At 51.1% G+C, this 27044-nt stretch overlaps 1 protein-coding gene across 4 annotated transcripts in view; it reads left to right on the top strand.

Annotated features, from left to right (window-relative positions):
* The window catches only part of LZTS3 (leucine zipper tumor suppressor family member 3), a 55954-nt gene extending 29493 nt beyond the window's left edge, over positions 1-26461 (top strand). For 3 of the 4 annotated variants that reach the window (XM_037387852.1, XM_037387834.1, XM_037387844.1), the window contains exons 2-4: positions 11094-11582; positions 13190-14020; positions 16968-26461. In XM_037387852.1, the coding sequence (XP_037243749.1) occupies positions 11133-11582; positions 13190-14020; positions 16968-17678 (1992 nt within the window). In that variant the 5' untranslated portion in view covers positions 11094-11132 and the 3' untranslated portion in view covers positions 17679-26461. The remainder of the gene's footprint in view (positions 1-11093; positions 11583-13189; positions 14021-16967) is intronic. The other variant, XM_037387860.1, reaches the window with a different exon arrangement.
* Positions 26462-27044: the final 583 nt, after the last annotated feature.

The raw sequence follows: 27044 nt of genomic DNA, 5'->3' as shown, positions 1-27044 counted from the left end.
CCAAAGGGCAGGATCAAACCTCCCCCTGGCAACACACAGGCCAGGGCAGGGGTCTACATCGGGGTGGGGGGAGGGGGGGGCAGGGGCGGGATCTTGTGACAAGAGGTGTCCTCCTGCTCCCACCATGAGGCATTTGGGGTCAAGGAGCGTGTCTGTAGCTGGGGATCACATTGGGATCCTGAGATTTGGGCTGTGGGGCCACATGAGGATGCTCAGACAGACGCTGGGGTGCCAGGCAAGGGATGCAGCTCCCTGCTGCAGGGCTTTAGGGGACAGCAGCACTGTGCTCGCATGCTGCAATGGGCCAGCAGCTCCCCTGTACACCCTGCTGCAATAATCTGCATCAGGCAGCACCACAGGCTCAACTGGCAGCAGCTCATCTCCAGCCACCTTACCAAATAAGGCAGCTCCTTAATGAGGGGAAACTGAGGCACACAGGTCCAGCCTGCAGCACAGAGCACCGTAGACCCTCAGCCCCACAGCCAGCACCAAGGCTGCTTCATCAAACTGGCCTTTCCCTACACTGAGTGAATTCAGGGATTTTTCCTTGTGCCACCAAAGCTGGTGTTTTCTGGGCAGCAGTTGTCAACAATGACCAGCCCACAGCCGGTGCTGAGCATCTTCTGGGGGCAGCCACAAGGGGACCGAGAAGACCATGTCCAAACCCTTCCTGATGGACACACAGGATTTGGGTTGGCAGTTTGGGCTGAGCTTGAAACCATCCTGTCTCACTGGCACTCTGCTCCTTGGGATGAGGGGGACAGACATCCCATGTAGTGGAAAATTCCTCCTATCTGCCCTCAGGTGCATACTGGAGGATGCTAGCCTGGATCCAGTGCCAGGGCTCTGATAGCAGCCTGGGGAAAGGGGATGGGGGGCAATGTCCCTGAGAATGAGGACGATGCCAGAGACATGGCCCCATTGCCCTGGCCAGGGCAACACCAGCGCACAGCCCCGGGGCAGCTTGCCAAAACCTCCATCTTCCAGGGCAGGATAATTCATGGTGGAAGGGACCTTGGCAGGTCTCCAGGCCACCTCGCTGCTCAAGGTAGGCTTGGCCACAAGGCCAGACCCTGCTTGGTCCCTTCAGGGCTTGAAAACTTCTAAGGCTGGAGACTGTAAAACCTCCTTGGGACCCCTTACAAATCACAGAGCACCATGTTGCATCTCCATGTCACCCACTGAGGTTTCTCTGGGGCTTTGCCCACCCCGCTGCAGCCTCCACAGTAACTTTGATGTCTCTCCTTACTGGAGCAGCTCAAGACTAATGCAGCCTGCCACGTGCTTGGCCTTTTATTCCACACCTTTGTCTGCTCTTTTGGAGGCAGAAAATCATGTGGATTAAAATTGGGAATACCGTGAGATTAGAAGTTCTGGTGGGATTGGATTTGGGACAGGCAGAGCTGCTTGTTCTGGATGAGCAATAGTAATGCCCATATTGATTTATTGATTTTTTTGCTGTCAGTAAGGGCTTTCCAGGTAGCTGCTGGGCTCCCCGAGCCTTGTGTTTGCAGAGGGATGCTCTGGGACAGTGGTGTGGTCCATAGATGTGGACTCAACATAAATCTCTAGTGCTCTTCATCATCCTTACCATCATCACTCCTCCTGGGGACGAGCACGGCTGCTGCAGCAAAGCACAGTGAAAACAGACAGGCAGTCCCGCGTCACTGAGTGTGACAGAGGCACAGCCCAGGTGTAGCACATACACAGGGGGTGTCCGTTCCAGGAGCATCCCTGGGGAGAGGAGAGGGAAGGACAAGCAGGAGGGCACGGAGCCAAGGCCATGTGCTCCACAGCAGAGGTTTCAGCAGTGCTTTGCCATGATTACCCCTGCTGCCACTTCCTGGGGGATGGGGAGGGGTGGTGGTGGAGCATGTCCCTTAAATACAGCAACCAGCTGAGGAGGAAAACCGATAGCAAACCCGGAGGATTAGCCAGGGAAGGTGGAGCAGGCTGCACTATTCAGGCTTTGTCGGGGGGCGGAGGGAGGAGGGGGGGGGAACAATGGGGCCTTTATTGAGGAAGGGAGGTGGTGGGTTGGCAGGCTGGCGGGGACAATTTGGTACAGAGTATCCCTTGGCCAGCTGGGAGGACAGGGCACTGGGACACGGGATGGGACAGTTTGGTACCCAGTGTCCCCATGCCAGCTGGGAGGTGGGACACGGGATGTGGGGTGGGACAGCTTGGTACCCAGCATGTCCCTTTGCCAGAAAGTGAAAGAAGGAATGGGGACATGGGACATGGGATGGGACAGGCTGGTACTCAGCATGTCCCTTAGCCACAGCTGGGGGTATGGGGAAACTGGGACATGGGAGATGGGACAGGGGATGGGCCTGTTTGGTACCCAGCATATCCTCAAGTGGTGGGACTTGTCCCAGGATGTCACTGCAAGCCTCACAATATGCTGACTGCATCAGGACAGATGACAAGGCTCTCCCTGCCACCCACACATGGGGTCTCGATCCATGGCCAGACCTCCCAAATTAGGGATTCCCAATGGCTGGTTTATGAGAGCACATTAGGCTGGTTCTGGGGACCCTGCAGAGCCTTGCAGCTGAGAGCAAGGAGCATCCCATGTGGGGGACATCCTGGACCAAGTGCTCACACCCACTCCAGACCTCGGCAGAGGGACCTCAGGGATGGAGAAAGCCATCATCCCTGTTCTCCCTCAGCAGCTCAACGGGGGCTTTCCTGAAGAGCCGCCTGGGTCTTTTCATCTCATCTCTTTTGTTTCAGCCTTATTATGTAAATAGCTGATGCAGCCCCCATAATGAGAAAGTAGTTTCCCAGAATACAAAAGGCTGTAATTATCTCATTAGCAGGCGGAAAGGAAAAGGAAATGTTTCTAAGCCGCTTGCTTTTATTCCCCACAGCAGCCCAAGAAAGTGCAGCCCCCAAAACGGGGACCTGCCTGCCCCGAATCCTGCCACCCGTCTCCCCGATGCTGCCACATTTGCAGGAGAGAAAAGGAAAGCATGGTCCTCATGTCTCAGAAGCAGCCACATACTGGGAGGGCTGACAGCTTTTAACTGGGCCCAGTTATCCAGAGGATGCTGCGGGTCCCTGTGTGGACCCCTCAGTGCTCTGAGACGCTGGGAGAAGAGGTGTCGTTGGAAAGCGGGGAGTCATAGAGGGACAGGATGATGCCCATCTTCCCAAATTGGATGTTCCTCAGCAGGACTCCCAAGCTGGGATTGTAGCTCAGAGCTTCAGGACGGATTCCCGCACTTGTATGCCTGCAAGAGAATGTGGTAGAACACGTGGAGGGTGCTCCCGGGAGAAGGTATCTAGGATGGCTTTGGTGTTGCTTTGCTTTCTGAAGTCATGCCTTCCTCACCTCTAGCTAGACACCCAGTTCTTGGGGACAGAGCTACAGACAGGCTGCAGTCAGAAGCTGGTCCTTGCTGAGATCTCCAAAACCCCTTTCTGGTGGGGTTTTCTTCTGCCCACCCTGTTCCTCCAGTGAACCGGCTAGAAGCTGCTAATGCAGCAGCAAACCATTTGTTGGTTTGGGTTGACTTTCTGCCAGATTTGTGAGCTGGATCAGGCCACGGAGAGAGCTGATGAGCAGCAGATCCATCCAGGATCTCTCCTACCACAGGGACTCGTGCAACACTCATTACGGGACACAATTCCTGCAGTTCCCCAGGGGGTTTGCATGAGATGATGGGAATCATCTCATTTGCAGGGAATGAAGGAAAAACTTCTGAAGGTGGCTACAAGATCTTGGCACTCTTTGACCCTTCAGCCTGTGTTCCCGATTTTGCTTTTTGGCCTGGAACAGGGCAGCAAGGGAAGGTCCTCATCACAAAGCTCCCATCTCCTTCAACAGGGATAAAGGGGAAGAGAGAGGTCTGCATCCTAGGGAAGCAGCAGGAGTTGTTCATCTGACATAGTTTGGCTTTCGGTTGTGGAAAAAGTTTATGGCTAAACAACCCGAGATTTGCATGTTTTCACAGACAGGTTCAAGTGTTTTCATGCCGTATTTCAGTGGTGGAGGGAAACCTGGCAGCCACCAAGCCAGGATGTCGGAGTAGGGGGAAAGGAGCTGTAAGAGGTGTAGAAAGGAGCTACAAGAATTACTTGACGGCTGGAAAAAATGCCTGTGAGAGGCAGGAAAAGCTCATTCTGTTCCCTTCTTCAGACCAAGGCAACTTGGGAAGGGTGTAGGAAAAAAGGAGGTGCCACCTCACTGGAGCCAGGTGGGAGGGGAGCAGTGGTGCCCCTGCCTCTTGGATCCACCCTGGTAGAAGTGCTCTCAGCCAGTTTTGGGTCCAGCATGGCTGTAAGGAGGTGACACGTGATGGGCCGTGACACACAGGAGGCAGAGCAGTAGCCAAATGGTGGTTTTGGAGGACGTGACGTGCAAGGAGAGGCGGAGGGCTGTTTGCTCAGGGATGCACTGCAAGTTGCACCTGAAACTAATTGTGGGAAGACAAGAACTTTCTCGTAGGTGCGTGGTGGTACAGCTAAGGCAAACAGCATTTTGCAGGGCAAGATGGGAGCACTGAAAAGTGAGGCAGGTCCACCTGAACTTCTCCAGCACTGCAGAGGTCCTCCCCAGTGCCCATGTCCACCCTCCTCAGCCCAGGTAGGGAGCAGGAGGTGGGCTCCCACCACACCATCACTGCTGGAACTGCCTCATGGGAACAGGGATGTCCACACCAACCCCAGCAGCAACCTCTGAGGTGCTGGTAGCTTTGCTGAGACCCAGACTCCAACACTTCCAAAGGTTATATTGGTCAAGTGTTATTTGCAGGTCTCAGGTTTCAGTGGTGGCTTTTCTCCAGGGCTTGTTAATGCTTTGCCAGACCAGGTGGTTTTGCTCCCTACAAGGTCTGTTGTCTTTGCACTGTTAACCCATCACTGGCCTTCTCTTCCCCCTCCATACACCTTTCTGGAAGAAGCTGAATGATCAGATCAGGTTTTTTTTTCCACCCCTTTTAAGCCACTTCTAACCTGCTCCACCACCCCAGGACACAATGAGTTTTCTCCTCCAGCCGAACCAACCCTCTGGCACCACTGCCAACAAACCGAAGAGCCACCAGAGCCCTAAACACAGTGCAGGTGTAGGTCCCACTGAAAAAAAAAAAAAAAGAAAAGAAAGAAAAAAGAAAAGGCATGCTTTTATTGTGTCGGTAATTGCTTGCTTGTTAAAACAGATGCAAACAAACCCGACAATTGAAGGTTATGGGCACACCTGTTACCGCAATTGGTCGGGGGTGGAATTTTTGACCTTCAGATGCCTTTGCTGCCCGTCCTGCTGGGACCACATGCCTGGGATGGTGCGTGTGCCAAGGCACTGCCTTGCTTTCGAGCTGTTTGCTGGAGTTTTCTCTGCCCAGACCAGTGATTGATTTCCTTCTCACATGGCACGGTGCCTAGGTATGTCTCCCAAAGGCCTTTGTTACTAGAGTGTTAACAATTAACCTACTCAGGCAGAAACAGAGCCAGGCCTTCATAATCTAGGCTTAGTTAACTATTCAGCTGCTTATCTGAAAGCAATTTTTCTTCTGCTTAACTGGAAGGCATTCGCTCACTCATTTGGGTAAAGCAAGTGTGAAGATGCAGTTGTTTTACAGAATATTCTATTTACAATAGCATCTAGGGATCTCCTGGAGCTGTAGACATGTAGGAAACCTTGGTAAGAGTTGGCCATGAAGAGCCACAGCTGGGGAAAAGGAAATTTCACCCTAGGTTTTCTACATCAGGCATAAAAATACTGCTGTCTCCAAGGCAGAGCTTCTGGGCGAAAGGTCAAGGGGCCACCGCAGCTGGATGGGACAGGGAGGTTGTGCAACACAGAGATGGTGGGGCCTGCACCATTGTGTGAAGTCCCAGTGTCCCTGGCCAGGGAGGAGGCTGGTTGCACCGATGAGACACAGCACCTTTCCTAGGTAAGGTGCTGGCATGGAGATGCTGACCAGGAAGGGTGCTTTGAATTGATCTGGGCAGACAAAGAAACCCTTTTCAGCTTTTATTAACACAGTAATGCTGGGAAATGGGAAATTATTTCAGTGTTTGTTTTGGAAGGGTTTCCTTGCCCTTTGTCTCTGCAGAAAGTCCCTTCACTTGGGTTCCTGTTGTAACCACGGGGCTCTGGGGAACCGGAGCGAGGGCAGAGTTCAGCAAGGGCTGAGCATCTTGCAGAGGTGGTGGCTGCTGTGATGGATGGACGGGTGGGTGTCACTTGGGAGTGATTTAGATAGAGCTAGTCCTCCTCTGGAGGTGGGATCGATCTGGTGGCTTCTTGAGAGCCTGGTGAGGATGAAGTGCAAGGTGGTCCTGGTGCATCCTCACCAAGGCAGATGGGATGTAACATCTGGAAAGATAAAAACATCTGGAATGGGCAGTGGCTGGCGGGTTGCTCAAAACTCCTGTCTTGGTTTTCTGCCTGTGTGGGGCCTCCTCACCCCACCACAGGGCAGGGGGAGCCACTTTCGCCCTTCTGCCATGGCTCGGGGGTTTCTTCCAAGCCCAGCCATGCTTGGAGGTGACTCCTCTTTCCTTCTAAAGGATGGAGATGGGTATGAAACACTGGTAAAGGCAAGCTGTTTGGCTTCCTTCAGCCCCGCTGTGTTCATGGACTGTCAGACTCAGCATCCTTGTTTCTTTAATTGGGAAGCACCTATAAACCCAACTGCAGTTTGTGCTCCTGTGGGAGGGAGGCAGTTATGAGATTTAAGGAGGAGACATGTCCTGGGGAAGTTTTTAATCATGCATTCCTCCAAACCTGGAAGGAGAAAAAATGACCCTCCAGCTCTGCACTGGAGCACAGCAGTGTCATTCCTTACCTCACTGTACTCAAAACTTGATTTCACAGTTCATCTGAGGAACAACCAAGGTAAAACCTGCCTGGGAACAGGAGCTGACCAGAAAACACAAAAGCAAGAGCTGTGCTTGAAAAAATGGCCCTTTTTGGCAAAAATCTGTACTGTCAGGGATCTGTTGGCACTTCTGGAATCTCCTTAACATATTTGTAATGCTTGTCCGTATGTTCTGTTTATCAGATCCCGGGTTTACAGTAAACATAAGCTAATAACCATTTTTTTCAGAGTATTTTCTTGGATCATTCCCAGTTAAAAGGAAAAAGAAATGCCCATGGAAAAAGGTCCATTTTCAGAGTCTTCCCCTGTGATGCAGCTTTGATCTCACATTCCAAGAAGGCAGCTGAAGCCCCCCCACCTGGTTTTGGGTTGCTGGCACTGAACAGGAACACTGGCTCAGCATCCCAGTGGGCTTGGGACACAGCCCTAAGCAGAAACCTCCTTGATGTGAAAACCACCACCTGGGAGCCAGGGGGTCCCCAAGGGCAGAGAAAGGCTGTGATACTCTGCTGGTGAAGACCACTGAGGGAGATGCCATGGGGCTGAGCAGGCACCTTCCTCTGAGGTGCCTTGGAGGATGTTGCCACGACTCTGCCCAGGCTGTGGCTCTCACCCAGCTCAGGACCTTTGCCTTCCCTAGCTCATACTGCTTGTCATGTTGGCTTTTTTTTTTTTTTTTTTTTTTTCCCTGAAAGGATCAGACTTTCTGGTGACCTCATCCTGCCCTCAGAAAGTCAATGTAAATGTGCAAATGTCATTGTGGAATTTACCCAGCAAGGAAAAGATAACCTGGATTTCTCCTCCACCAGCTGAGCAAGGCTGGGAAGTGCTGCATGGAGGTGCCTTTCCCTTGTCTGGAGCTGAAACCTTCCAGCACAGCCCTCCCATGGCAGCTGCTGTCCCATTAAAAAAAAAACAACAAAAAAAACCACAGCCTATAAAGATCCCAAAGTCACTGAAAGGCAGGTTATTCCTAAATTAACAGAACAAAAAGTTTTCCTTTGATTAATAAAATGCAAAGGCATCATGGGTTTAGTGTGGCTTCAGGTGGGTGTTCTCCATCCCTCTTCATCGCTTCATAGCTCAAGCAAGTCTCCAGCTGCCCAGCAGGCACCTCAATTAATCCCTGGTCATCATGCACTAAAGAACTGTCTATGGGGGTGTTCTTCAGAAAGTGCCTTTAGGGTGCAAAGGGGTTGTGAGCCTTTGAGTCCTGCTCAGTGCACTGGAGAGAGACATGTCCAAATGTCACATGCTGGATGTGTGACCAGACCTCGACACTTCTCTCTGCTGGTGGAGGTTTTGTTGCTTATGTCTGATAAACATTTACATGTTTTGATTGTTATGGGTCCCCAAGCCACTCCGTGCGATGCTCGTGGGATACTCATTTGCTGCTTGGTCTTTAGACCTCAACCCGTGAGTGACATGGCGACATCTCTGTTGGGGGACAAAGGTGCAAGCTGCAGGAAGGTCATCAGCAGTGACTACAAGATGTTCACCCAACGCCCATTGCTTCACGTTGCTGGTCATTCAGCAGGGCAAGGCCCTGGGGACCCTTGCGTGGGGTGATGTGCAAGGGGGTGGAGAAGGTTACACCACCAGGCATGTCCTCCTCCTCTGCCTCCCAGCTGCCTTGTCCCTTGTCCATGATGGGGCCCATCTGGTGTGTCTCAGACCACAGAGGCTCCTTCACACCTCAACAGGAGTTCAGCTGGGATGGTGGCTTTCACCACAGCACATTCTTAAGCACTTCTTCCTGCTGTGACCACCTCCATACCCTGCTCTGCCCCAGAAGAGCTCTGCCAGCCCTCCATGGGTATCAGCTCTGCATCCTCTTCCTCCAGCACAGCAGTTTGTCACATCTGTCCACCAGCCCCACCACACTCGGACCATATTTCATACAGGGCAGCTTTCTATGAGAAAGCTCAGGGTGCTGGAAAAAGGGAGGAGGCTACAGTTAACATGCCTGGCAGAAGCCTCCAGAAACACGATTTAATAAAAGTGAAGTCAAGCAGCACATACTTGCTTTAACCTTTTTAATTCTTTTCCCATCCCATTATTAGTGCAAATAGCAAAACCCCATGAGACACCACATCAGAGCTGAGCTCTAGACCTAAGCTAGCTCTCCAGGGAAATAAACCCAGCTCTCCTGCTTTACTTGGGGAGGGCTGATTTAACATCCCTACCCCAAAAGAGGAAAACCCCACTGAAATGGAGATTTTCTCCATCTCCCCTGCCTGCTGGCTCTGCTTGAGTCCCCCTCATCACTGAACCTCTCTCTTCGAAAGGGTATCATTTTTGTTCTTTCTCTTTTATCCAGGGGGAAACCTGCCCCCAAATCCTGTTTTAGTCCCCACACTGCCAGAATGTTTTATCCTGGGAAACTTGGAACTGAGGGCTCATGGGACAAAAAAACCCAACAAAACACAAACATCATTTCTGGCCCATGGGGACCAACCCAATGGACTTGGTAGGGTTGGGTGGACACTGGTTGGCTATGTGTCCACAGCTGTCCACATGCTCCTCCAGGCTTGGCTCAGCTGTGCTCGGTCTGAAGGTCTCAGAGACACCTGCACAGACTGGCAGAGATAAGGCAGGACTCCAGGAAGACCTGAGCCTTTCTGGAGTGGTACAGGGAGGACATACAGACCCCCTCAGGGGCCTGGACACCTGTGCACCAGTGACTGAACTGAGCTGTGAGAGTCTTTCCCCAAACGCAGAGCCCCCAAGATTTATTGCAATCACCCAAACTCAGCCACACATCTTCTCCCTTCCCCCAGGTGATGAGATCCTCAGCTGGTACGGGCTCAAATTCTCCATTATTCACTGAGGCAACCAAAAAAAAAAATAGTGTTGTGGTGCTTTTTCTTTCCTTTCCTTTATAAGGTTTTACACCTTTGTGGGGCTGAGTGCCTTACAGAGGATCGAGTTAACACCTCAGCAGACTGAACGGTAGTCGTGGGGAATGCTGTCACTCTCTGCAAGATCTCCATCTGCTCCAGCTCAGTTCAACACGGAGCAGCTTCGCCAGCGCTCATGTTTTATGGGTACACCCATCAGGGAAGACCCATGGGCTTCTGTAACTACAGAAATCCTGTTGAGAGAAATAAATCTATGTCGGATTTTTTTTCCCCCTAGTCCCAGTCTATGCTGGGGCATGACTGCAGAGGCTTTGTCACCCTCGGTGAGGTCATAGCACAGTGCAGACCAGAGCCATGGCTGCTGGGCCCAAGAGGGGCAAAACCAGTTTGATTTCAGCTGGAACTTTCAGAAAGCATTTTAGGAAGTTCTAATAAATTGTCCCCATGTGAAACCTGTCTCAGCACCAGTAGCTCTGGACCCTGACTGCCTCAGTTGGTAATAAATTCAGCACCAATGCAACCATGAGTAGTTGGAGAATTTCCCCCAAACACAGATGTGAATAGGCCTGGGCAGCTCTGAAGCCAGAGCTGAAATGGCAGGACTGGGGTTTGTGATGGTGATGGAGCTGAGGAAGAGCACCCAGATGTGTGAGGAGTGGTCTCAATGTCTGTTACCAGGTCAAAGACAACTTTTAAAACCATTAGCTGCATGTTATCCACTTCCCACTGCCTAGTTTTGGCCAATCCATGGCACAGCCTAAGGAAGACTAAAATGGAGTAGGGGAATAAAGGGAGCGGGGGGCGGGGAATAAAAAGAAGACAATTTAGGATGCCTCCTGGACAAAAGCATCTTTTTAAAAGCTCAAGTTCATGGGATGACACTCCCAAGGAAGTGATGGAAAGTGTGTTGCTTAAAGTCCTGTTGAATCATCCCAAGGGATGCGCTGGAGGGAGCAATAGTGTATAAGCCCACAGATGGAGCAGGGCTGGAGGAAACCTTCCATTCCCATGGCCACACAAATTGTTCAAACCTGGGAAAAGTGACAGAAATAATTCAAACCTGGGGACTACATGGCCATTTCCAACAGATGCTGTAGAGCTGTGCCCCCTAAAACCCGTGCAACCCTCTGGGAGCGCCCAAGGAGGACTGAGAGGCTTAAGAGCAGCTCTTTTGCATAGCAGTGAGTAGGTTTGGGGGACGGGTGCACGCTGCTCCTCCAAGGGTTCACGGAGAGGAGGACAGCCCCATCATCTGCTCCATACCATGTACTGAGTCATGACAGCTTCTGTCCTTGCACCACCCAGCCCAGAGAATTGCTCATCTCTGCATGATGCCAGCCTCCAAAGGGTATAGTAGATACAAGACATGTCTTTAACAGTCTTTTCCTTTTCCTCCTTCTCCTAGTGCCACTGACCTGTGCCTCCACCCCACCTCTACACTGCCATGGCCACGCTAGAGACGCTGCCCGTTCTTAGTGACCCAACTTACCCCAGCCCGGAAAACTTCCACAGTTTTGCTCCCCGGCCATCCCAGCCCATCTCCCAGAGCACCATGGGGAGTGTAGGCAGCGGAGTGGCCAATGACCAAGAGTTCGCCATGAAGAGCGTGGGGACCCGGACACAGAGCAGCAGTCGGCAGACAGAGGGGTCTCGCAATGGGTATTCCACGCGGGAGATCTCCAACCGCTACTCTGGTGAAGAGAAGACGTACAAGTCAGAGAAGGTCTCCAATTCCCTCTACATCAACGGTGACCTGCGCAAGAGTGAGAAGATGAAGATGGACATCTGCGGGAACGTGACCACCAACAATGAGAAGAACATGCCGCCTCCTCCCCAATACCGAGAGCCCAGTAACCCACCAAAGATATTGCCAATCTCCGGCAAACTAGACCAGGTGAGAATCCCCACCTCCTGGAGCAGCTTGATGACCATGGCACATCTCTAACAACACAGACCAGGAAGCCTTGGGCAACGGTACAATCCTGACAGATAGTCTCATTCTTACTAAGTAGATGGCATCGTTTTTATGTACAGACAATGTAATTCTTACTACTTTCTGAGGGAGCACGATCTCAAGTCTTCCACAGCTAAGTTTCCAGCTCATTTAAGCCTGTATTTAAGTCACTGGCTATTCCAGCCTCCCCAAGATGCTGTGCCTACCTCCCTGACTGATGGGGAGGGAGCTGGAGTCAGCTCAATTTCAGTAGGTCCAGCATCTGAGTCCCACCCTTACGCTTTGTGCCACTTATAGGCAATCTCCAACAGCCCACCGCCACCAAAAGCTGTTGCCTGAAAACATCTATAAGCATCCATTCAAATCACCAGTGCCCCTTGTGAAGGACAAGTTGACAAGGTTTGAGAACTACCCCTGTAAGCGTTATCGCCCACCCAAGCCCAGTCCTCGGGGCTCATATGGGCTTTGGGGAGCAAACAGCTCCCAGACCTGGAGGAGCAGAGCCCCAGAGCCAGCAGTGCTTTATACAGCCTGAAGCTCTGCTCCAGTGGCTTCTGTAATTTGTGTCCTGGGGACTGCCTTGCACAGTATTATTTCTGCAGCATTTTGTGGCCTTTTCTCCTGGATTGTTAATCTGCCAGCCCCTGTAGTCCATCTCAGTCCTGCAAGCCAGGCACCAGGTTTTTGGTTTCCAACCTTGCCTGCTCACCAGGGCTTATTCTGTTGCTCCTGGAAGGCATTTTCCAAACATCTTTGCTAACACCAAGCAGCTTCCTCTGGGATAATTCTCACCTGAAACCTAACCTGCAGTAGGGGAGACTCAATCCCATTTTGAGGAAAATTTTGTTTCTGCACAAGGAATGCACAAGGAATGCACAAGGATTTAAAACCCTTTCTAAATCCTTTACAGCTGTGGTCCATTCTCCCCCCAGCATGGCTTATGCCCACAGAAAACACATTCAAATGAAGAGCAGCTTCAACATGTTCCCTGCCCGGTGTTGCTGCTGGGGTCACAGCTCCTACCTACTCCTGTCTGAGCATTAGCAGGACATGATGTCCACACAAGGGAGAGATCACTGCTGGCAGGAGGGAAACGTGATGCTCCTGGGGCAAAATGGCTGCTAATCCAAGAGTTCAATTCAGTTTTCAGCAAAAGGGCAATGCACCCTCAAGGCTAGAAGTCCTTCAAAATATAATCTGTCAAAATCAAAAAGTTGTTTCAATCAGGTCTGGTAGGCAAGTGGTGACCCTCCTTCCTGAGAACCCAAGGAGCATCCTAGGAAAAAATCACAGAGCTTTAGAGTGAGTCAAGAAATTTTTTTTTTTTTTCAGCTGGGGCAAGGGAAGACAAAGTGTTGCCCTATGAGTGACCACAGGTCCCTCATGTAAAATCCCAGGTGGCCCAGGGTGTAAAAAGGTTGAGAAATACGGAGCTAGCCCAAGACATCTTAGCTCCATCAGCCCCATCCTGTGCCGATGTGTCTCTTTTGTGTGTTGTTAACAAGCTTCCTGCTATGTTTGATGTGTGGTCCTTTTTCCTTTTGCAGAGCAATGAGCCCTTAGTTAGACCCTCAGCCTTTAAACCAGTAGTTCCTAAAAACTTCCATTCCATGCAGAACCTCTGCCCACCGCAGAGCAACGGGGTGACAGAGAACAGAAAGAGCTTGAACCATGCCAACAGCAATAGCCCGTCCGCACCCAAAAGTGGACTCGACAAGAGCAGCCTTAACAGGACTACAAACCAAGTGGGGGGCCTTTCGGATTCAGGCCGTAACTCGTTAACGAGCCTGCCCACGTATGGGACAGGCTATAGCCAGCATGTGGGTCCAATGAGCGCCTCCACGAGCCACATCAACCGCATCGGTACGACCTACGTGGACAAGAACATCGTGGGATACAATGGGATATCTACCTCAGACAGCGGGCGGTCTTCGAGCAAGAGCACCTCTTCGTTCAACAGACTGAACCATCTAAACGAAACTATGCCTTTCCACTCGCCTTCGACAGATGACATCATCCAAGACCTGGAAGACCGGCTGTGGGAGAAGGAGCAGGAGGTCCTCCAAATGCGAAGGAACTTGGACAAAAGTGAGGCAGCCATCTTCCAAGTCTTTGAGGAGAAGCAGAAGATCTGGGAGAGGGAGATGGAGGACCTGAGGCAAAACTATGCCAACAAATTGCAGCAGGTCTCCAAAAAGGCACAGCGGGCTCAACAGGCCTTGCAGCTCCAAATCTTCAAGCTCCAGCAGGAGAAAAAAAAACTCCAGGATGACATGGGACAACTCCTCCAGCAACGAGAAGAGCTAGAGAAGAAATTTGTGGCTTTTAAGAAGGAGCAGGCTGAGTTTCTCCCGAAGATTGAAGAGACCAAGTGGGAGGTAAGAGCCTTGTCGTAGAAGACCTTGAGTGAGGTTTTCAGTGAGGGCTCCGGTAACCCGAAGCACCTCCCGTTTTCCCTAAGCGGACTCCCCAGACAGTGGCTATGGGTTGGTGGCCTCTGGGTAACAGATGGCACTTCAGTCACCTCTTCATTTGTCTGTGCCCCAAGCCTGTAGTTTTCAATTAAATTAAAATGAGCACAACTTCTTGTGCACACCTCCTGTGCCGGTTAATAATTTGGCTTCACAGTCTGGTCACTCCAACCTGTGATACGTGAATCCAGTTTCAGAGAACACAAATCTTTCCATACAAGTATTAGTGCCTACCAAAAATGGGCTTAAGTCTATTTTAATTAAATTCTTCTAACATCTGTGTTTGGGCAAACCTTGAAACCGCTTTTCAAATATTTAATTTATAATTTTTTTACTTAAGATATAAAGCAAGTGAGCTAAGAATTATACCGATGGCCAAGTTTACCTCATGCTTTCCATTGTAACACGCTGTTTTCAGTTGTTAATAAATTTATCTCTCTTAAAAGGCTGAAAGGCCTCTTTCTAGTTCTCCTTTTGAGTCTTACATACTTTTTTTCTGCTGTTTCTATTTTTAGAACATTTTATCAAAGTCTGTTTGTATAGCCAGTGCTAACATATTTTTTTTTCAGCTTGATTATGGGAAGAATTTTAATCCTTCCATGGACTGGCTAGAAACTTTAAGTTTATTAAGAGTGCAGAGGGAAAATGTAGCTCTAGAATCAGGAAGGCCCGATTCTGCTAATCCTGATGGAAAGTCAATGAAGCTGGGATTAATTATGTTCTGAAATGTGCTATTTGCAGATGTTTAGAAGAGCTTAAGAGAGGCTTGCTGTAAAATCTCTGCAAGTTACATCCCAGAACAAGCTGGCTGTATTGTCCCACATGATGTCTCCTTGGCCAGCTGCTCTGCCCAGGTCTTTTGTGTCTTCCAGCAAGTTAGGTCTGGAATATTCCCTGATTTTGCACCAGTAAAACTGCAGATGGGCTTCTGGTTATTTGCTTCACTGCTATACTTCTGTCTGCATCAGTGATACTGATGTAAAAATAGGGTTTCAGCTTATGGATCAAGAAACCTAAAAACTGTTGACACCTACACTTGTTGACTCATTGACTTGGCCTCCAGGCTCCATGGACTCTATTGCCTAGATCTCCACAGCACCCAAGTAGAGACCTAAATTTAAGTGTTTTAATCTGTAAGTCAATTCCTTTGCAAGCTGTTCTTCATCATGCATTTCTCTGCCTTTTGGGAAGAGCTAGCCCGTGAAGAGCACTCTCAGTAAGCTGTGCCGGTTGTTAGCCAGGGAGTAACTACACCACTCTAACTACAGCTAAACCAGCACGACACAGTCCTGCATTGGCTGCAGACAAGTGCTGGTGTGGGTGAGGGTACTCTCAGTTAGGTCTGCATGGGGAACCACCATGGCTGTCAGCGCCAGGGAAAGCTCCTACCAGTAGGTAGCAGCAGGAGGCTGTGGGTACTAGCTCTTTAGCCATTTGTAGTAAGCACTAGGCTATCCCCATAGCTGAGCTTTGAGGTCTTACTCAACATTACGCACCAGGCAAGCCCTCTATAGCAGAGAAAGGTGGAGGCTGCAATGAAGGCAATGGAGAGGAGAGTTTGTCTGAGAAGCATTGACCCAACTGGACTGAAGCAGCAAGGGACCTTGCAGGCACCGCAGGAGGGAGGAAAGGCCAAGCATTTCACATGTGACAGGAGACAGGAGCTTCAGGAGGACAGGACAGCCTGCTTTGGACATGCCTGCTATCAACACCATTTTTAATTACACCTGTCCTCTCTGATGACTGGTAGTACCTTGGTGCCACTCCCCAGCCCAGACTCCTACTAGCACAGGTAGGGACTTTCTGTCTCTGCAATCGTCCACAGTAGACAGATCAGATCTGCCAGTGCAGAGCCCTGAAAACCATGGAGTTCATGGGAAAATGAGGTTGTTTTATGGTTCACTTTCAACACCCACCACTATCTGTGCAACTGTAACCTTTGGTGGACTATGCAGGTGCAGAGGAATGTCATATTGAATGGTGACACCTATGTAATGCAAATATACGCTGCAGCGAGGGTATTTCCACAGGGCTTGTGTACCCTGCCACACAGGTGACACAAGCCAGTCAGGATGAAACCTAAAGCTCCGGTGCCCAAGGACGGTGTGTGGCAGTCCCATTTCAGCAAGGGTGGGTCACAGCTCTCTCCTTGATCTTTGGCAGAGGGGCTGCCCTTCTTCCAGCCCTGCCCCAAAGAATTAAATAGCTACCAGTGCCTGTATGGCCCCAGTGAAGCAAACCCTAAAATTTAGTTAACTGAGCTCTTTAGGAGTCTTTGGGAGGGAAAGAGTCATAGGACAAGTAAGTAATATCTACTGTCTCTGCATCCTGTCCTACACTCCCAGAGCGCAGGGAGAGCCTGGGTGGCCTCTGGGTCTGAGATGTTTCTGTCTCAGGCTTGTTCAAGATCCAGATGCCATTGAGGTCAGTGGGAAAACTGCTGAGAGGAGAGGGTTTGAGGTCAAGCACCACAGGCTTGTGGTTAGGTGAGTAAGACGAAGGGCAGCAGGGTGAGGGAAGCTGGGAGGGAAGCATCAGTGCCCGCTCACCACTGGGGAGGACCACAGCGCTTAGCTTAACTGTTTGGTCAGTTCCAGGTGGGAACAGTACCAGGTTCTTAAGAGCCAGGAAGAATCACCAACTCTCCCCAACAAATGCGGTGACAGCCTCTAGGTCTTTGGCACAGTCTGGGTCCTGGTGAAGGCTGGAACTCAGACCCTGGCAGTGCTGTTGGGTTCCCTGAGCCTCCTGCCAACGCAAGGCCACACAGAGGTTTCACGGGCAGTGCAGGAGACAAGCAGCAGTGGTGGCTCCTCACTGCCTTCCTCCTGCCTCACAAATGCTCTCCCTGCAGGTGTGTCAGAAGGCCGGTGAGATCTCTCTGCTCAAGCAGCAGCTGAAGGACTCCCAAGCAGATGTCTCCCAGAAGCTGAATGAGATCGTGGGGCTGCGGACACAGCTCAAGGAAGGTAAGAACTTCCTACGGGAGAAGGAGGAGCAGATCCTCTCCCTGAAGGACTCCTACAGCTCCAAGAGTGTCAACCTGGAGATCTGTGAGAGTGAGCTGCAGCGGAAGATGAGCGAGGTCCAAGTGCTGAGAGAAAAACTGAACCACTGTGAGCTGGAGGTCTCTGGCCTGAAGCGAACACTTGCCAGCATGGGACCTCCAGGACCTTTTGGTGGGGACCTTGGTGAGAAGCTGCGGGACCCACTGGCCTGTGAGAGCGACGAAGCCAAGATGCAGCGGCAGAGTGAAGACAGCGTCAACACACTGCGGAAGGAGGTGGAGCGGCTCCAGACGGAGCTGAAGCTGGAGCGGCAGCAGCGGGAGCAGCAGGTGATGGACTTCGAGGAAGAACGGCGCACATGGCAAGAAGAAAAGGAGAAGGTCATCAAGTACCAGAAGCAGCTGCAACTGAACTACGTGGAGATGTATCAGAAGAACCAGCTCCTGGAGCACAAGGTGAACGAGATGAACACGAAGGCCACCAGCCCCCCGCACACCGAGGAGAAAAAACCATGGACTCCCTCCAGACTTGAGCGAATAGAGTCCACCGAGATCTGAGGTGGGACCAACACAATACAACATAACATTTTTATTGCTGTGCATGTACTACCTACTCAAGCCAGTGATCTTTCGAAGGATAATACACTACCGTAGGAGTGGTGTGAGTCTGCTCCCACCAAGCTCCATCACCCTTACTCTATACTTCTGTGCTCCGTAGGTAAAATAACTGTGGATGTGCGTTAGTTTTCTATCAATAATGCAACATCTCTTCTGTTTTTTTCCCTAGTACAGCTGGTGAGGGTCTGTTGGCTCTTTTGTAATCTGCCGTGACTGTTACTCCGCTAGAGGCTGCCATCCTCTCTCCTACAATTCACCCCTCTTTGGTTGGTTGTTTTGGAGGGTTGTATTTGGTTTCTTTGGTTTTCCAAGCATTTATGTGCAGCAAAACAGTTCAAAGTGGCAGGTTTTTTTTCAGGGCATTTTTAGCCACATTGGCTAATGGAGCAAAGCTCTCGGGATCATGAGCAAACTCACTGCTCTGTATCAAGTATCCTGTCTAGACAGTGGTCTTAGTGAAGTCAGTGAGAGGTTGGCCACTGATTTCAGTGAAACCAGACATATCTCTACCAGATGACTCCCTCTTGCCAGCCCATGGCTACCATGGTTGTGAGAGGTTAGGAAATCCTTCAGGAGCAGGAGGATCCTGTCCTGGTAACGCAAACCAACAAGGAATGATGGCCCAGCAGGAGCCTCTTTGGAGGCTCAGCAGAGCTTAACATATGCTGTGTTTTCATTTTGTTGTGGTTTCCTTCCACAGTTCCACTCCTCTCCTGGGTTGTGACCAACATTGGGAGTAGAAATACCCTCCCACCTCTGCCTTGGTCCCCCTATTCCTACCATATACTCAAGCTGGCTACAGCAAGAAAATAACTTGCAAATCCAAGCTAGTTTCCCTTTCCAAGAGCCCTCGCACTTCCCAAAGTCAATAAAATCAAGGTTTGGGGAAGGCTCCAAACCTGTGGGATGTTTATGCAAACTGAAACTTTAGCAGTTTGCCCCAGCAGAGGGGGGCAATTGTGCTACCCCATTCCCAAAGGAGAGATGCTTTGGTACACTCCCCCAGAGACTACTTTAAGTAGGCCAGAGTCTACTTAAAAAACGGCATCAGAGCCTCACTCAGGAGTTGCAGTGAGCACACATCAGCGTTACAGCTAGGTTGCAACAGGGGGAGCATCAGCCTTCAGTACAGCCATTGCAAACTGCACCCATAGCAATCCCACATGGAATCACATATTCCAGGGACAGAGATAACGCAGGCTTAGCTTAAGAAAATATTCAGCTACTAACTCTGAGCATAATAGCAGTCATCAGGAGGGAAAACACTTAAGATCATGCAAGTGCTTATGCCCTGGAAGAATAATAATCAGATCCTACATGCACAGTCACCGAGAACGGTGCAGGCAGCAAAAACCAGCATTCAGCTTGAAAAGGTGGGCAAAGTGGGCTGGATTCTCCCTTTCATGGACACTTTTTTACTGTGATTCACAGTAAAGAGGAAAAAAATGTTGCAAAGTGGGGTTTCCACTGCCTGGGCAGTGGCCAAAGGATCAACACAAGTGGGAATTTTGGCTCTTTGTTCTGGGGAGCAGCTAGAAGAAGAAAGTTAGAATTAGCACTGAGATGTCTGGGAATGTATGTGAGGTGACTCCAGGGAGACTTCGGCCAGCAAGGAAGAACCTTAGGGTGTTGAAGGGATGAAGACCTTCCAAACAAAAGCCCCAAAGCTACACATTTCCCATGTTCCCTTCCCCAAAAGCTCCCCCTCTCCATCACCAGGTCTGACCTTCAAGTTGGGAACAAACATGGTGGTGAGCTTCAGATGGAGCAGAGGCTGAACAGAAGAGAGGAGACCTCTGTTAGTCCCACCAACCTCCAGCCAAATTCAGAATTAAGAGGCAGGAACTGTTGGTGGCTGGCAGCGATCCCTAGAGCTGAATGTGCATGAGATGTGCACAGATGCAGATGTGCAATGGACCAGGGCATTTCAAGATCCCAGTTGACGGTACCTGGCTTTTCCTATCTCTTCTGCCTGTGCCTTTGGAGCTGGAGGAGGACACAACCTATGAGTCTGGAAAACACCAGGGCAGCTCAGGTTAAGCCCCTCTCTCAGGACCAGCCATAGAAAGGGGGACTAGGTCAGCTTTGACCCCTGAAGGGTGTGGAGAAGAGTCCCACTATGGATCCTGCAGATGCTCCCAGTGCTCTTGGACATCAGCCTGCACACCCCACCGAGGACAGAGTGCAGCTGCCTGCGGGTGCCACCCAGCAGCAGACTTCACCATGCCAAGGGAGACACACACATGCTCCACGCAAGCTTACACTCGGCCAGGCAAGTCCTAGAGCTTTGTCCATTTCACACACTGGGCCTTCAAGATGGAGTCAAACATCCCACAATGTCAGGCTTGGAGATCTGGTGTCTTGAGTCATCTCAGCTTTCTGTGCTTCTATTTCTACATCAGACAAACGCACGTTGTCTTCCTTCCCAAAGCAGCTGTGGTGCATCTGTGCTTGTGAAGGGTTTTGCAGCCCTTGGGCAAAAGGGCAAAGCATAGAGAAATTGCAAGAGGCTTAGACTCAGATGGTTGCATGCTAGTTTTGAGGCCACCGCATGAAAAGCAAACCCAACAGCAAGTGCCCTCACCACACCATAGGTGTAATAACCTGCAAGGTCACTTCTACCTGTGCTCCTCCTGGCCCCACTGATGTTGAGGTTGGTTTCCCACCAACCATAGCAGAACCAGCGTGTCAGCCAGTGGTTCAAGAACACCCACAGGGATTAAGTTTCAAGGATCTGTTGTTGCTGTGGTGTGCACAATTCCCCGCTGTATTAACGCTCAAGAGGAACAGACACCAGCATCACCCTGAGGGACACCTTCTCAGCAGAACTCCTTGCTAATCCACAGGCAGGAGAAGCAGGGGCTTGTCTGCCCTCCCCACATACCCGCAGCAGTCAGACAAGCCCTCCAGCATGCTGAGTATGTTCTGTTATCTTTTTTCTAGATCTTTTTTTGCAGTGGTGCAAGGAATGAGTGTATCTTGATGGACCCAGTGAAAGCCAGAAGCATATGGGTTTGTCTGACTGCTGGAGAGTGCTCGATCACCCAGGGACTTAATGGCCTCACAGTGCATCCATCAGGGACTGCAGAGCAATATGGGATGGAGCAGGAGTGGCAAGGAGAGATTTTCCACCTTGGAGGAGGAAAGGTACACTTGCTTCACCTTCTTCTTCACTGCACCACTTTAATCTACAATTTTGATCCAGACCTGAGCAACCCCGATTGTGGCCATTCCCTGGATGACAGAGAGCCTTGCAGACACCCGTTAAGACACTGTGTCACTGATGGGGGTGTTCTCTTTCTTGGGATTCACCCAGCATCCCATCCCCCAAGCACTCAGCTGTCCTGCAGAAACCAACTCCCTGTGCTACTACGGTGACATAAAATACAGATGGTTTTGGAAAATGCCCCAGCCAAACTGCCATGCAGGATTCCTGTTCTTCAGGAAGCATTCATGGTAGTTTGGCTGGGGCACCTGCCTGAAGAACAGGAATCCTCCCTACAACTAAGGTGGATGGACTCCTCCCCATCATGTCCTCTCCCATGTGTGAGCACTGTGTGGCCACATGGTGGTAACCAGTCTTTCTCAGAGGTGACTGTTCTTTGCTTAGCAGAGGTGGAGAAAAATGATGGTGGGACACCTGGGTTCCTGTCATTTGTGCTCAGACCTGGCCCAGATGGGAGCTCACCTAGCTCTTCCCAGATCTTTTACCCACTGACAGGATGAGGTCTTCCATCACAAGCTAGGTGTGCATTGAGGCCCTGGGGTCTTAGTCTTGGAGCAAGATATACAAGGGGTGCTAGACTAGTGTTTTGACGACATATCCCAGGAACGGCCAAGGAGACTGACATCATGTCTTTTAGAGGCTCAGGCAGGGCTGATAAAATATTTCTATCCCATGAAACTCAACACAGAGTTTGGGCTTGACTGTAACCCAGCCATCTCCTCCATCTTTGCTCAACCAGCTCTGGAGCTGATGGGATTCAGTGTGACATACTGGCTCCCATGTAATTCTCCAAGTACCACCCTCAACATTTTTGCACGTGGTTAGTGTCTCTCCTGAAACAAGTCATCTCTAACTTGCCATTGGCCAACAGCAAAAGCTGTGGTCACGAGGGTCTCAGGTCAGTTGCCCACACATGAGGTCCAGAGACAGAGATGCCCTGGGGTACCTGATACATGGGGCTGGCCAGCACGACCCAAGACCTATAGGAGACCCAGGCCAGTGGTGGGAAGACCTGGAGCACCTCTAGTGGCACATCACCCACGTGCGAGCAACTGAGTCATGCTCCAGGCATATCCACATGGCCATTATATGAGCAAACAGGACACTGGTCAGCTCCAGCAATTCCCATCCATGAGGATCTGGGCTAAGCAGGCTATCCTGGTGCCAGGGAAGGTCTAAGCAGCCCCCTCTTACCACTGGCTGTGAGTAGGGCTGCTCTGCTCCACCATCATGTTGATGTCACTGTAAGATGCTGACCCTCCTGGGCTACTTCCCCTCAGACAGCCAACACTCCTGTCTCGCCCTGAGGGTGAACACTGCAACCATTGCACGTTGTTGTGCTTCACACAGTCCCACTTAGCTTCTGCCACTGCCTTGTGGCAGACGGCTGCACTGTTCCTGCTGTCATTGGCATCGTGCCGGAGGCAGATCACCTCCGGGTTTCCACACTCAAGATAGGAATCAAATTGTTGCTCCTACGCTGCTACGTTATATGGAGACAAGTGTACTTGGATGTAAATAACACCCCAGCTCTGCAGATACAAAGATTAAATGAGCAGACAAGAAATCTCTGGGGCTTCTATATTGGTAAGCAGGATCAACAGGAGCAGCCAATACTGTGTTTGAGTGCTGAGTGCTACTCGGAGGGTGCTGAGCACCCCCTGAGCTTTTGCTGGCTGCAGTGAAAATGGGGGCGGGGGGGGGGCTCAGCACCTCCCAGGAAGGCAGTCCACTTGGGATTGACTCCAAGAGAGCTGCCTGGTGTCACTCTGTCCTGCTTTGCTGCTCGCTGACATCCTGCACTAGGATTTGCAATTGTCCCCTGGTTAAGGCTGAAGTCACCTCTGCCCATCCTCGTGTTGCACCAAAATCCCTTGCAGACAGAGCCCTGCTGCCCATGAGCTCTGCCCATGGAAAGGACCACCCCACCCCACCCCTGCAGTGGCACTTTATAGCTTGCTCAAGACAGCGAGCTCATGAGCAACATGACCAAAGATCTCCGAAGGGCACTGGACTGCGTGCTTGGAGCTGCCTCCCGGTTTTCCTGGGGAGGGATGAGGCTGGTGCAGGCCGGAAAAGAGGAACGAGAGCTGGCAGGGGACAGGAGAGGGCTTGGATTTCCCTGTGTCCCACTTGGGAATGTTTGCAGGTCCATGAGGGGCCTCTCTTGTGCTAGATAGGACAGGATGGAAAGGAGTTCCTGGGTGAGCCGATTGTCCCCAGTTGGTTACACCAGCATCCTCCATAGCCGTGCCAACTAGCTCCCCACACTGCCCAGGGAGAGTGTGGACCGGCAGCTGTTCCCACGAGGCAGGATGGATGCAATTCCCCTTTTTTCCTGGGGATAAAAGAGGATGCATGCCAAGTCATTACACTTGTCTTCAGGGCAACAGGTCTCCTCTAGTTTAGCAACAGGTGTTGCAACAGGGTCCAGTCAAGGGTTTGTTCTGGCTCAGTGTGAACTGGCCAGGAGAATGTGTATCCTGAGAGCTGGTGGTCCTGCTGGCTGCCCCCTTGATATCCTCTCCCCAGCTCACCCCAGGGTGTCCTCAGCACCCTCCTTACCAGGGAACCATCTTCTGAGCTGAAGGCACCATGGGCTTTGCTTCTCCTGCTGAAGGCATCTCTGCCCACCTTAGCTCCATGAAGCCTCCTGAACCTGGTCCCAGCCTTGGCAAGTGGAGCATGGGTCAGTGGGAGATCTGTGCTCCTCCGCCCACAGTGCTCCTGTGGATGGGTTCTCAGCTGGCCCTGGGCACATGCCTTTTCACCACGCCTCTGCTCCCCAGCTCTGCTCAGCCTTCTCCACTCCATTCCTGCCAAGACCATGAGAGCCTGCTGACGTGCAGTGCCAGTCCTCACTCCTGTCCTGGATGGGAGCAGGTCCAACTTGCCGTTACTTTAACCCAACCCTTCAGCCTAAGCCTTGAAAGCCACTTTATAGAGTTACTTTTCATCAAGCCCCCTTGCTAAAAATCTGCTCATTGTGTTGCCTGTGCCCTGTTCCTCCTCTGCCCCAGCTCTCCAGATTCTCCTGCCTCCTTTTGGATCATCACCCATTGTCCCAGGAACAGTCAGCGCCTCTCCCAATACTCTCCCAGATACATCTGAACAAGCCAGAACTGAAACCCAAAGCTGCCCCTGAGAGTGGCGTGCCCTGATGTTGCCCTCAGAGGAGCTTTCTAGGCTACTGATCCTCACCTCTTCCATCCATCATTCCCATGTCAGCTAGATCAGCTTTACCTCCAAGAGCAACCTTGCTTCTCGGTGAAGGACATCCCTGTGGCTTGCAATCACTTGCCACCATTGCATGGGGCTTCACACCATGGCAGCACCACACCCAGCCAGCTCTGGGGCCTCCCCGGTCCTTCCACCCTCTGGAAAGACAGTGGGGTGAGGAGTGTACGAGCATCCCTGGTCTGTAGGGGTACGCAGCGCCCATGCCACATGGTCCCCAGTGTATTGAGGGGGTGGGATCACATCCAGCTGTTTGCAGATGTTGGCTTCCCGATAGGATGTTCTATGCTGGCAGTGCAACTGCCAGCAACACCAGAAATGAGCTTCTGCATTTTCAGGATAAGCCTCCTCCCTGATACTCCCAATGAAGGGGATAATGTCAGGTCTGGAGCCTGGGACAAGCTATAGCACACAGGGCTGTGTTTTCATGGCTCTTTTACAGATCTGTTTTCTCAGGCAGAAAGTCTCTGCTTTCTGTCACAAAGCAATAGGTTTTTCTAGAGAGAGTTAAAAGGGACTATTCCCAACTCTGATACCTACAGGCAAGCCAATGTTCCCTTGCATACCTTTATAGCTCCAGCCCTAGGCTCTCCTCCTTTGGAAAGGGAGGCAAAGGCCAGTCTGGCTCCCACTAACCACCAATGGTTTGAGCTAGGTGGTCCCCATTTGTCTGGAGAGCCCAGAGCTGCCGATGTCCAGCAGTCTGGGTCCCCAGGAGGTGTGGTCCATCCCCCTCTGGTGCCCATCCTATGACTGTTACTGGGTCCCTGCAGCAGGTCTTCTCCATCAGCTCACACACGTGGGAGCCGCCGGGTCCCATGGGGTGACTGAGCTCACAGAGTCACATTTGGTGACAGCCACACACCAGTGGGAGACCATGACATGGGTGGGCTCTGCCGTTCTGGTAAGCCAGACTGTCCTAGGAGCCTTCTTGGAGTAGAAGGTCCCCTTTTCCCCACGGGTCGCACGTGGGTTCCCTTCCAGTGGCTGAAAGGGGACAAAACGTGCATGGGCAGAGCTCCGCCACCGGTGCCAAAACGTCCTACCACCGGTGCAAAAAAATGCTGCACAACCGACCAATGTGTCTATGCAGTCCCTTTCCACGCAGCGGTGTCCCCGCAGTGCCCAGCCCAGGGCTGGAGCTCCTCCAAGGTGTCTTCGTTTGCACTCACTCGGACCTGGTAAATGCTGTGAGCCAAGAGGAATTCCTCTTGGTCTTTGTCTTGCACCGGGCAGTACGCTTGCGAGGGTTTCCTCATCCTAAATTGATGCACATCGCTTAGTCACGTGTCTTGTGCGTCTGTTTTCCAGCAGATCAATAGGTGTCCCCCGCAAACCCAGCTCCCCCAGGGGAGAACGTCAGGTTGGGCCAGCCAGTGCCCCCGAGCAAGCCTGCTGTCTGATTTCACCAGCAATAACAGCCCTGCGGAGCAGCGGCCAGAGCTCTCTGCTGCCGCTACACCACCGGGCGAGGGCAAGCTGCAGGCTGTGTCTGTGTGTAGGACCTCTGCATTAGACCCTTCGTCCAACGTTGTGGACCTCCCCAACCGTAAATTCAGCCCCAGCCTTGTGCTTTCTTTCCTCTCGTTCGTTTTTCAATGCCTCAGTCTCTCTCTGCTCTTACTGTGAATTCAAACCAGAAGTGTTCTGAACTCGACTCTGTTACTGTTTTTGTTTCTGCGTTGACTGTTGCTGGTTCTCCGAACGGCGTTTAATAAGACTTTGCAAAAAAAAAGAAGAAAAATTTTAAAAATAATAAAAAAATATATACATATATATATAAATAAATATATATATATACACACACGCTTAAAAAATAAAGTATTAAAAAAAGAACTCCATAAAGCTGGGTGTCTCTCCTGTCCACCGGTCACTTCCAAACACCGTTGTCTTGACTTTGCCTCTGGTGTATTTAAAGACAAGAGGCTGAAAAAGAAAGAGATAAAACGCAGCATTCTGGGATTTTTGTACAGCAAAGGTGTACCCGTTTCCCAAATTCTTGTTAAAACTGTCCCACACTTCCCAGCGTACTGCTAGTCTGTTGTATGTTTCCATGGGTTATCAAGATGTGAAGAGCTACTGCCTTTGCGATTTTCTACAGTGACTATATATATATATATCTGTACAGAGGTATGTATATATATAAATATATATGAAGATCTATATGTATACGTATCTCTCATTCTCCTATCTCTACCTGACTGTGAAGGATTTTTATTGGGCAAAATAAAATGGAGAAAGCCCCATTTTAAAAACCTGACTGTGCAGCTTGTCTAATTGTGTTGGGGGAAGGAGAAGCAGCAAGACTCATGGCGGGGGAGGGGGGGCGGCGTTGAGAGGGACCTGCAGCCGGGCTGGGGAACTGCAAGGTGGCTGCACCTTGGGCATACCAGAACCCTCCAGTCGAGAGCTTCCTCGTGGCTCCCGTCCCACAGGATGGAGAGCAGTCAGGTATGTTGGAGCAGGAGTGGAGAGGTGGAGGCTGCCAGGAGCAGAGTAGGATGTGGCACGTGTCCGTGTCCGGATGGGATGTTCCCCAGCCCTGCTTTCCCAGGGCACAAGGGCTACTCGGGTTCTTCAAGCACTTGAGAACAAGCATCATGAGGCCATGCTGGTTGCCATAGGGCTGGGCAAGACGTCTGGGTTTGAGGTCTCACCCCGGTCCATAGCTCAGATCCCCATGGATGTGCCTGGAGCCATCGAGGATGTCCCAGAGCTGATTAGAACAGACACAGACTTCCCATTGGTCCCACCACCAACGTCCAAGACCTCCCAGCTTCATGTAGGTGACTGAATTGCCCCCAAGCCTACACCACAGGCTCCTAAGCCTGTTCCAGGTGAGG

Source organism: Falco rusticolus, chromosome 1, assembly GCF_015220075.1.
Source record: "Falco rusticolus isolate bFalRus1 chromosome 1, bFalRus1.pri, whole genome shotgun sequence".
Taxonomy (NCBI): Eukaryota; Metazoa; Chordata; class Aves; order Falconiformes; family Falconidae; genus Falco; species Falco rusticolus.
This window is presented reverse-complemented; position numbering and strand designations above follow the sequence as displayed.